Here is a 12,535-nt window from a genome sequence, read left to right on the forward strand (position 1 = left end):
ACGTGTTCTGATTGGATAGAAAGAAGGGAGATAATTCGTGTTGCGATCTTTTGCCGCTAGGGGATTTTACGAGAACCGGGAAATATGGCCGTATTAGAACAGAGGTTCGTAGGAAGATATCACAAGTAACCTCTGTGGGAAGAGAATGAGCATGGGCTAGCATCACACATATTGCTGACAAGCTGTGTGTCGATTTAAGTAATTACCCCGAACTATCATTAATTGTCTTAGTTTCGACAGATATATTTTCAATCAAGAAATGCAGCAACCCACACATATATCTGAATATTTAGGGGCGGTGGGGTAGCTTAATGGTTTAAGCGTTGGCTCGTCACGCCGAAGACCCGGGCTCGAATCCCCACATGGTTACAATGTGAGAAGCCCATTTCTGGTGTCCCCCGCCGTGATGTTGCTGGAATATTGCTATAAAAGCGGCGTAAAACCAAACTCAGTCAGTCAGTCAGTATCTGAATATTTCTCGGTAGGGCTACTTTAAGTCTTAACAAATTAATCACACGCATTAACATCTGCAATAATATGAAATTACCTTTGTTGGATACAAAAGCCCCTCTCTCTGATATGAGAATTTTAAGGGTGCAGATGGGTGCAGAAATCAATGTTTCTCAAACCTGAACACACATCTTTCTGTGACCAGCTGACCGGAGTAGGAGGGCACGCTATTGTCAACAATATTCCAGTCGTGTTTGCAGCTGTACATAATCCTGTGGTTGACACCACGAGCACTGGCTCTGACCGTCTGGGCACTATGACACGCCATCTGGCAGATCAGTCAATGTAAACCCCGCTCCTCCGTAAACCAGTCGGCTGTCAGGACAGGCAGAACCTACTGAAGATACATATCTGATGAGATCTGCATCTTGGACTCGTGTTCATGTACACGGTTATATCTACATTGTTTATACTCTATGAATTCGAATGATGTAACACATTAGCACCTCAAAACAGTGGAAAACATTGGCACTCGAACAACTTCCCTGATATTGTACTCATTTTCATCGGCATTATCATCCAAGTCATATACACGGCCAATGATTAGCACTTCACAAGTAACCACACCTGATTTTCAATTCTAAAATCTGTATACAACCCATTGGCTAAAGCTAGTGACTGAGAGTCACTTATCGCCTCAGTATGCAATATTTAGATAAAACTGTTATATAACGGCTTCTGTGTGTTGCTCTCCGTGGTTGTGTAGCGTGTTGGTTTAATTAGCAGCAGCGGCAAATGCATTGTGTGCGTGATGAAGCTAATAGATTGTAAATATGTTGTGTTGGCATTTTGGACAAATAAGTAGTAAATATGTTTCGTGTGGGATAAATAAGTGGTAAATGCATTCTTAGGGTATTGGTCTGTCAACTGATACGTGTCGTGTTTCCAATATAGAACCAATGGTAAATGCCTTCTGTGTGTGTTCAGATAATAGATGGAAAATATTTTGTGTTTGCGTAAGTAACAAGTCATTGTTGTACTCACACTTTGAAGGAAAGAATAAGAGAGACATGACTGCGTTTGCCAAACGCTTTTATTTCACTCAACAGTTTTTACATCACAGAAAGTTACAAATATACAGCTAGTGACAACTGATGTTATAAGCGAGACATTGATCTTGGTCGTCTAGTGAGTGTGGTCAGGCGGGGCACGAAGAGGTGGATCTGTCGTCACTATCAGCATTGTTTGAAAAATAACTCTTAAACAGGATAATCAAATAATTTTTGATTTAGGATCAACCAGAAAACGGTACATCTAGGATGTTTTCAGATTCAGACGATGGTGACAAGATGGACTACCGGAACAGCCGGGCGAGCTCACCGATACAGCAGAGTTGAACATGGGGACATACTGTTGTGCACTGGACAACTTTGTCATAACAAGTCGAGCACAACCAGCTGTACCAGGGGACTAGGAGTAGTCTTGAGCACAACCATACAATACCAACAACTTAGCAACTATATGCTAAATAACAGTTCCTGTGATGGTGACTGTAGAAGCGGTAGATTTGTTCACCTAAGTCAAACGAGCGTTAAGGGTATGAAATTGGTTCCTGTGAAACATACCAGGAAAATAGTGCGCTGGGTTCGCAAATATTTAGCACAGTAGAATTGGTCTTTGGGCACAGAAGAGTCTACGAATACAGGAACATGGGTAATGCAAGCAGAAAAAGACGCACTGTGGGCGCACCTATCAGCAGTCGGGAGGTGCGGGTGTGACAGGGTGGCTTAGTGTGGGTAGGGCAAACAGGGGTGGGACTGAGCATTACGGGCTGAACTAATGCACATATGCAACTTGAAATTCAAGTGCTTGAGTCACGACCACATTGTTCCATAGAAAACATAGATATATATATACCTATTGCAAATATATACGTCGATGGCAAATAGATTATGATCAATGCTGTAAAATTTCACAGAATAATTGCCTAAAATAGTAAAATATGTATCTAGGCAGTGTTTCGAAATGATTAATGTATTTTCGGAGAATATCACGATTTGCTAGCAAGTTCAAGTAGTTGACAATAACACACCGCGACATACAATGACTATTTATAGAACACAGCCAGGTGAGCTAAATTTGACATGTACAAAGGACGTGGTGGAGAACACACAACATATATAGCTAACCTCGCAGCTTATTGCCTCAACAGTGAATGTGCAATGCGCAACACAGAAACGCCGTCGTAAAACTCCACACTCTGCCAAATGTTTAAAGTATGCAGTTTTGGTTTTAAAAATAATACTTTGTGTAAATAATTTCGATATGCACACTCTCTCTCTCATTCCTCCCTTTCACTTTTCGTTCGTGCAATTTCGGTTCTTTACGCCACATTCGGACGTGTTCGTTACCATATTATCACTCGTGATTTTCCGGAATGCAATGAACGGAAAAATACGTGTGGTGGCGAATGGTTCATTTCGGATTTGTTCGAAAGTTGCGGAAAGAACCGGAGTTGACGACCATGATATAGTACCTCCTTGCGGTATGAATGGCTGCATAATATTGTGTGAAATCTGATTCTATAACAGGAAAATAATGTAATAATATGTTATATATTGTTTGTACAGTTTCAGTGCAATAGTCATAAACAAAAAATACAGTATTACACTGAAATTATCACATGTGATAAAATTATAACGATAACAATTGCAGAAACCGAGCCAGAGCTTTTATAAGGAATTATTACAACCAGTTTCTAACAAAAATAGTATATTTGTATGTTTCTTCTGAAAACTTAAAAATGGAAATGTGAAAAATGTTGATTGATGAATTTCCATCAATATGAGAAATAAGTGAAAAATCTCTTTGAAGAATGGCAAAATATATAAATATTTAATTCATATCATCAAAGATTGTCATAATTTTTTTTGGAAATAAGACTGCCATTTTAGATAATTCAATTTCGTTGGCACTTCCATGTGATCTTAACTTAAAACGGTATCACAAATATCCAAGTTTTAAAAGAAATACCATTTCGACAATTTTGACAATGAATCACCCAAATTAGAAGGATTGTTTAAAATACGATGTTTCGTTTAATAACAATTGAACAAATTTTGTAACTCGATAATATTTTATTTCCTTGCTGTCAGAACGCTGAAACGCAATACCTGCCCTAAGCATCGAGACACTGGCTGTGACGGTAACCGTCAAAGCAAGAGAGCTGTCAGCCATTATGTCCAATGCAACGGGGGGTAACTCTGCGTTTACTTCCGGAAAGCAATGCCACTAGCATGCTGTCTCTTGACCTTGTACAGCTTCTGATGTTTTGCCTTGTTTACAGGCTGGTCCCTGTAGGGCTGTTCCTTAGATCCATGGAGGACTAGGGTCCATTCCTTGAAGACTCCTTCCTCGTGGTTGGTCTTCAGACCGATGATTGGTTCCAGGATAACGTCCAAGGTCCAGCGGCCATGGGGCATCTCGGCCCAGGTGTGTGTAGTCATGAAGGGCCATCGGGTGAAGCCGTTCTTGCTGTCGTCGTCGTTGGGTCGCTGGCTCAAGATCATCGATCTATGGACAGAGAAGGATACAACTACTGCCTGAAGTGAATAGGGAATTGTGGGCCACAAGGTTCTCTTCGTTTCCTGTTGCGTTCGAGCATAATCACAACATTTTCAAGATTATATTTGAGATTGGGTCGGTATTCACAAACAAATCATCTGTTTACGAAAAGGAATTGTCGAAATACATCATTGATTGATGATCGGTGGAATGTGAACGTTAATAGTCCAAATAGTACAAATATGTGTTCTACGTTCTTGTTCTATTTGTAAACAACTAAAATAAAGTTGATAATTTGTTATTTCGGTGGCTACTGGTCTCACTCACGTGGTATTCATGGGAGAGGTGAGGTAGATGGTGACGGTCCCTCGGAACGTTGCTCGCAGAGTGACGAACGACTGCACATGCTCCAAGTAGTTGACTTCGCTGTCACTTCCGGCACAACCGTCGGTGTCAATGGTGATACGGATGGGGTTGGTCATATCGAAATACCTGAAAATGACAAACATTGTAACTTTTTGGAGGGTATCAAATATCGGTGATTTAGTTCAATGAAACCATCAGTTGTGCCTGTGTGTTGGTGGAAGGTATAAATGTTGACTTATTGTGTAAATACTGTTGATACACGGTTCTTGACCAAGAAGTCTAACCTCAATACAAATAAAATGTATCTACATGCTCTCCAACCGAGTGACTTCGTCTTAGCGTCGTTTTAAATGGTATTCCAGTTATATCACGACGAGTCATCTTGGTGTTGTTTTCAAACGTAGTAGTCACACAGGTAGTAAGTATATTATAATAAAATACCTAAAGTGCAAATAGACCAAGCAGATGATATGAACGTGTCTGTGATTGTTTGAAGCGATAGGCTCTTGAAGAGGAAATGTGAAAAACAGATACTCGAGAATACTCGCGATATATTTTGGGACCAAAACAGATTGCATGATGAACTTCCATCTACGACTATAGTGAGGTCAAGGTTATATGACAAGGAATAAAGGGAGGTCAATCCTTTACGACACATGCTAGACGATGTATTATCTCCCCCTTGCCTGGTCACTACGTGGTTCATGCCTCACATATATTTACCTCTCAGTGCTGTCGGATCCGGCGGTACAGTGGAAACGTTCGGGAAGTCCCTTCCAAGTGCGGGCCAGATCCACCATGGCGGCAGCGTCAAGCACGCCGTAGCCGAAGAGGTGGTTGAACTCCAGGCCGGCGCCGTTGTACTTCCATTCGTGGACTCCGTTGGAGTCGTAGAGTGAGTTCCTCTTGGAGGTGAGAACAGTCAGGTGCTGAATGTCACGCCACGTCAGATTCCGGCTGTACAACAAGTGAACGGATGTGACAGTACATCGTCAAGGGAAATAAGGATCTGTTAGCGACCTTCACAAGGGTGATTGGATTTTAACGCATGACATGTTATCCTCTGAATCCCTATCACCCGCAGAGGAGGAGGGTGATGCTACTTAACCTACTTACACCACATGGTGTACGAACACGATATACTTTACACAGTGATGCTAAACCTCAACCAAGGCTTACTCAAATCTCATCAAAATCCTATCTTGTGCACATTCTAGATATTACAAAGAAAAGCAACCTTCGGAGACAAATGATCATAACGCACCCTAGTTTGTTGATATGACATATGGTTAGTATTGCAGGATACGGGAGAATAGGGACAGCAATGTAACCAATTGTCAACAACGAGAATGCTGTTTGATATTGTCAACAGTGGAACACTGTATGGTATTGTCAACAATGAAGCACTGTACGACATTGTCAACAATGGAGCACTGTATGATATTGTCAACAATGGAGCACTGTATGATATTGTCAACAATGGAGCACTGTATGATATTGTCTACAGTGGAGCACTGTACGATATTGTCAACAATGGAGCATTGTATGATATTGTCAACAATGGAGCACTGTACGATATTCTCAACAATGGAGCACTGTATGATATTGTCAACAGTGGAGCACTGTACGATATTGTCAACAATGGAGCACTGTGGTCAACAATGATATTGTATTGTTAACAATGGAGCACTGTACGATATTGTCTACAGTGGAGCACTGTATGATATTGTCAACAATGGAGCACTGTATGATATTGTCAACAGTGGAGCACTGTACGATATTGTCAACAATGGAGCACTGTATGATATTGTCAACAATGGAGCACTGTACGGTATTGTTAACAATGGAGCACTGTACGATATTGTCAACAATGGAGCACTGTACGATATTGTCAACAATGGAGCACTGTACGATATTGTCAACAATGGAGCACTGTACGATATTGTCAACAATGGAGCACTGTACGATATTGTCAACAATGGAGCACTGTACGATATTGTCAACAATGGAGCACTGTATGATATTGTCAACAGTGGAGCACTGTAACATACTGACAACAAAGGAAGTTCTGTATAATCTTTTCAACAAAATGAGTACTGTAGCATATTGTCATCTGGGAACTGTAACATATCGCCAAAGGGAGAGGCTCGGCAACACTGTGTATAATGCGAGTGCTATGACTTATTGTAAAGAAATAGGTATCACGTGAACTTATAGATGGCTAGTAGGAGGTTAATTCACCATACTGACAACAAGGGACCCTAGGGATCGTATGTTTCGTTACCTATACGATACTTTATCCATTATGTCTTTCCGCAAAGGCTACGTATACAAACTATACATTTAGAATGTATTTTCAGATGAACAAGGGATTCGCATAGCACTGTGAGTGCCATTTTACTGCCGGGCGATGAAACTCCCGGGACACAATATTCACTTTTTCTCAGTATTCTCAGACTATTGTTTAACTTCGACCTAATGACAGAACAGGAACAGTTCCAGGAGTACAATATTCCAAGGAGACAGGTATGGTCTTCAGCGAGACAAATGTCATTCCGCTTTGATTGCAAGAGCAAATCCAGTGAACCCGAGGCAACTATCTATGGCTCAGGGTTTTCTGAATTGAATTTCAACTTGCCAGGGTCCTCATCTATCTGAGCGTAATGGGGTCGAGCTAACAGAGTTTGTGGAAGGGGAATGAGGAAAAGGTCAACTCACTTGGCTTCAAGGGCTAGAGCGAAAACTCCAGCTGCCTCAGGGGCTGCTGCTGATGTTCCGGAGTGGCTGGCGGTGCAGTTGCCGTACAGGTCGGTGGTCGCCTGGAAGATGAAGATGACATATATAATACTTTACTTTTTTAATTTCCGAAATACAAATACTCGCTTTTTCAAACCATGGCCACCGATTCACCCACTCTGACCACTGTAGGGAAAATTAATGATTCTGGCTGAGAACGAAATTTGCTGTTTTTCAGAGTGTAATTAACGCCGTCACAACCTATTACGTTCCTGATGGATTGCTGACGTGTCCACCGCGACATTAACAGCACTGACCCACGATTTGATGGAGAGCGCCAATGGATTGCGAGCTGTCTCTTACGGATTTTCTTTCAAAATCGGATGTAACGACGTGAGAAGAATAACTGACGCAAATTTACGTACATTTTTGAGGACTCATATAACACGATTATTGATTTTGAGGATGTGGAATTGAGATAACACTGGTCTGGGGGCAACTACTTTGGTATGACGGAAAACCCTGGGTGAATGACACATAAGGAAAGCAATCGCCCTGTCCACATACCAAACTGTTGCTTTTGATTATTACATTTTGCCATCTCCAAAATTATTCGTATTTACTATATTTACAACAGCAAACTCTTATATTATATTGACAAACTAAACAGAAATTTGTGAAATTTGTATCAATTTGAAACAATTAAAAAATATACAAAGTCAACGCTAGATAATACCCAGGATTATCGAAACAGATTCCGTTAAAAAGCAAGACAGAGGTGAAATTTATGTAAATAAACAACTGGAATTCACCAGGTGTTTTCGATTGTCCTGCCCGATCAGTGCTTTCTGTGCGTACCAAAACAGAGATTGTCAGTAGTACTGATTTCTTCATGAGGTGATAAAGAGAGTATGGATAAAGTGGTTTCGCTGAAGTGTTAATGGTGTTCAGCAAACAATATTTCCTCTCACTGCGACAGAAAAGTGGAAACGGCAGTAAAGCACGGCAATAAACCGTCAATAATCCTGCCATGCAGCATCTGTCATGCTTTGACACTAATACACTCACTGTAGCGTTTGTAGATTGTGGCTATTACGCCATTTCGCATAGCCTACCCGTGATAACACGTACGTCAAGTAAAGGAGTATGACGTCACTTCCTCGTTATTTATGGCATTCCGCCATTGACTCCGAACGTGCAGAACAAGAATTCTGTTTGATGTAGTTATCATGTTAACAAGGTTCCCAGATCCCTTTATGGATATTGCGCAATATTATTGTTCTGTTATTGCTCCAGACATGCCCCTCTCAACCTGGCGTCACCAAGACAGACACCATGCTCCTGTGATATTTGTTGACATTACCCATAATTCCCCTGTGATCAGTTTGATAGAGTTTTCCATCAAATTTTCCCCTAAGATCATTCGTTTTGAAGCCCTCACTGTGCTCAGTGCACAATAACGTTTCCGGTCAGCTGCATTGTGGGAGAGCGCAAAAGCTCCGAACAGCGACTGATATATTAACAGTGGGACTTCCTTCGGGATGACATTACACGCCATGATAGACAGAATGAGTAAGTGCTTGTTTAAAAGACAATGATAGGAGTTATTATGAGGCAGTGATTTACATAATTACTAATTATTTCGGGAATAGTTATTTCCAAATGGTCGAAACAGGGACATGGATGGTGATGGGAAAAGTGATTGAACGACAGCGACGTGTGGAGGAGTATGATGATAAAGAGGAACATGACAGATAACAGACTTAATCCAACAGAACTACCCGATGGCTTACAGGGTGTTATCAGCGTAGGGTAATTAGAAGATTTCATCTTGTCTAGAATATCAAGGCAAAGAGAGTATCGGGTGGTCTGAGATCTTCCTTTGTTACGTCATCATAAAGAAGAGTAACTGTAATGACCTTTTATCTATAACATCGTTATGTTTCAGAAGTATATGAATCAAACACTTTCCCTTTAAGAGTTTAATTTTTCTCTGGTTTAATTACACCGAAAATTGTGAATTTGAAATATGAACATATCTCAAACAGTTTCTAACAATTCGGGTGTTTTTCGCAATTGTTGTTAAAGGGAAAATTAAATTGAAGTAAGACTATATTTTCACTCCAGTGCGTTTCGTTGTGTACGCGGTTAGACAACTGACTTCTCTGCAAAGCCATATAGTTCATATTACTACATTTACCTCTCAGTCCGCTCGAACCTGTTATGATAATCCATTGTCGTCAACATCTAACACACACACCTACGCGAGTTAAAACGATCCGAATTCCGTTTAGAACATCCGTTGGTGAATGTTATGAGCTAAAAGAAAACGCATAAAGTATAGCGTCTGCAACATTCCTTTTCATCTCGTCAGATTTCAAAGACCTGAGGAAACTTGATTGATCACAGAACTAATAATACTTTCTTTCACTGGACGATCGTGACAAAAAGTCCAGCAAATTCAACGTAATTATCTGAAATGCTACTCACCACTCCAGCATCTCGTGACGTTGCTTTGCCGTTGCTGAAGGTGGAGGCAAGAGTGGAGGAGCAGCTCTCGTCGTAGCCGGCAGTCTGGCCGTCGTTGGTGGCGGAGTTGATGGATATGGTCCACATACTGGCTGCGTAGCCGTCACAATTGCAGTCGTCATTGGGGCCGCCGTCACCTGACGCCCAGACGTAGATGTTGCCCTTGCCATTACGACCCTGAAGGAGAACATTTTCATCATCATCATCATCATCATCATCATCGTCGTCGTCGTCGTCGTCGTCGTCGTCGTCGTCATTTCAAGTAGTCATTATCATAATCTCCATCGTCATGAAAACGTAAAACTCATACTACGACGTTCAACTTAAAAGGACATTATCCACACTGATGAACCCCACGAGCTTGAAACTGTGTTCGGTTTCTTAAGTGGGCCATCCAGTCTCCTAGTAAGCTCCGGGTAATGGAACAAATTATTCAGGAAAATGTCTGATGGTGAATTATTAAAGAGTAATTCGTTCAGTGTTAAACATTTAAACATTTTAAAGTTCAGTGATCGCATGCATTTGCTTATAATATGCTGAAAGCAACTACAATCTCTCCACAACATGTTCATCATATTCAGTAACCACAGTGTTCAATACCAACAAGACCCCTAAACATATCACTGTCGTTTATGCCACAACCGCCCGTCTAGACTACTTGTGATGAGCTTTGAGATAGCGATTGATATTGTCGGGAGACGTTAAGGTGCGCGCAATGAGACCGCCTCAGTATAAATGACTCATAAGTAATTCCTAAAGACGTTCTACAAAGATTGCATAAATGCTTAAAACGCAGTGCGTAAGCCGATTAGAGGAATCACTCCTATCCAAATACGTTTTCGCAAACCTATTATCAAAGAGTCATCTTTATTTGCATTTCCAGTTATTCATTGGGTCACTGAGCATATTGACAGTATTGCGTAGGTGGAAAATCAAAATGTTACATAAACTCTATGGGGAAGGACAATCCATTGTTAACTGTAACTCAGGCTCAAGGTAAGACCGTATCCCCTCAGCCGGGATTACAAGTGAGATTCCTGGGTATCAACATCTAAGTTTGGACTGAAGTCTTTTGCTTAGAAGATGCCCAGAATCTAGAAATGCCTCTCTAAAAGCTGCGTCATATGGAAGTCGTCTTCGGAAAAGGCCAGACCCCATAACCAAACTGCAATGTGTAAAATATAGAAGGCATTCCCGCTGTGATTTCCTGTGAATATGTTTTAGTTTCTTACGTACATTCTATCATCTCAGTTGTGTTGTATTTTTTCTCTTAGCCTGCTTAGTTGGAATAATAGCTTTGCGAATGTTTTATTATTATCTGTTTTATTGTCTAACCGACGTTAAATTGGTATCTTGTTTCTTTTCTCTTGTATCATGTAAGAGTTTGATGGGTTGGAGAAGTTTACAAAGATCCAGATGTAAGTAAACTGATTTGCTCTTGGTGTAATGGGGACATTAAAACAACCTTTCATGTCTCTAGAATGTCTCTACGGACAGAAACAGAGGAAACTGGCATGGGTAGGAAAACAAACAGTCCCTTAAGCGACTATGAAGACATCAGCAGGATAAAAAGTAGTTCATGAAACCGGAAGCCATACAGTCCTCAGACAGTCATAGGCTTGATACTTGATGCGCTATATAACCCTTTGTCCATCCTTTGAGCACAATACATCTATTTCCTACCAGACAATACTTCTAGTTTTATGGCCGTGAGGGAGCTTTCCAAATGCCAAATCACGGCGCATGCCTGCGGCAGTACTTACGTTATTGACGCCGTTGACGATGGCCCTCATGGTAAGGTTCCTGGGGCCATCAACCGTCTTGCCGTCGTCTGTGGGCCCCCAGCTGGCGCTGTAGATGTCGATCAGGTTTGGCATGTGGCCCATAGCGTTGGCTTCAATCAGATCCGTCATGAAGGGCTGGTCCAGCATTCTCAGACCTAATCAGAGAAATACAAACACTTTGAACTATGGTGAACAGTTCCAAACAATGGGAGAAGGGAGTATTGTTAGATATTCTTTGCATTGAACCATGATGAACATTGCGAATAATGTAGAAAGGCAGCGGCCAACTGATGACAGCAATAGGCAAACAGAAAACTCCAGACCAAACAATCATGAACAAAACCAATTAATCGTGAACGATTGCCAACAGTATCTGGCCAGAATGTAACGCTGGTGAACAATTGTCACCTAGTTTGAACGTTTGTGAATATTTGGAGACAACTATGATCATTTCAAAACAATTTTCCTCTTTGATATGAAAAATACGAAAACATATGAAAGGAAATACGAGACTTAAACATGTATACCACACTCACATACCGAACATATATATAGCTTGTCTTGGTACGTCAGGCAGGGTAGACCTTTCAGATTGTTTGGTATGAGTGAGTGAGTGATTATGGTTTTACACCGCTTTTAGCAATATTCTAGCAATATCACGACGGGGGGACACCACGGCTTCACACATTGTACCCATGTGGGGAATCGAACCCGGGTCTTCGAAGTGACAAGCCAACGCTTTAACTACTAGGCTAACCCACCGCCCCTGTTTGGTACGAACTGGGAGGCGGTCGAACCATTCACCACTGAGTGGAAACTGTGTTTAAGCTAACATATTATATTCGTTCTTAAGGGTTAATATTATTAAGCCTTACCTGCAACCTTTGACCCATAAGCCACGCCCACTCCGCAAACACCGTTATCCCTGGCGGCGGATACTTCGCCAGCACATCGAGTCCCATGACTACAACATAAACGCCATCCTCGTCACCAACCAGTATCCATATAACGCAAGCAGTTATTCAGGTTTACCTTCAAACGAACTTATACCAATGATGACGACGACGATGATAGCAATAACGGGACTGAAAGCCCTAGTAACGTTG

At 41.3% G+C, this 12,535-nt stretch overlaps 1 protein-coding gene across 1 annotated transcript in view; it reads right to left on the reverse strand.

The window, feature by feature from the left end:
* Positions 1-1,525: 1,525 nt before the first annotated feature.
* The window catches only part of LOC124287366 (neuroendocrine convertase 2-like), a 44,010-nt gene continuing 33,000 nt past the window's right edge, over positions 1,526-12,535 (reverse strand). Inside the window, exons 7-13 of the mRNA XM_046723876.1 lie at positions 12,305-12,393; positions 11,409-11,584; positions 9,607-9,822; positions 7,099-7,199; positions 5,104-5,337; positions 4,342-4,506; positions 1,526-4,023 (exon numbers count right to left, since the gene is read on the reverse strand). Of these exons, the coding sequence (XP_046579832.1) occupies positions 3,720-4,023; positions 4,342-4,506; positions 5,104-5,337; positions 7,099-7,199; positions 9,607-9,822; positions 11,409-11,584; positions 12,305-12,393 (1,285 nt within the window). The 3' untranslated portion in view covers positions 1,526-3,719. The remainder of the gene's footprint in view (positions 4,024-4,341; positions 4,507-5,103; positions 5,338-7,098; positions 7,200-9,606; positions 9,823-11,408; positions 11,585-12,304; positions 12,394-12,535) is intronic.

This window comes from Haliotis rubra, unplaced genomic scaffold (genome assembly GCF_003918875.1).
Source record: "Haliotis rubra isolate DU_JTF1 unplaced genomic scaffold, ASM391887v1 Scf40, whole genome shotgun sequence".
Taxonomy (NCBI): domain Eukaryota; kingdom Metazoa; phylum Mollusca; class Gastropoda; order Lepetellida; family Haliotidae; genus Haliotis; species Haliotis rubra.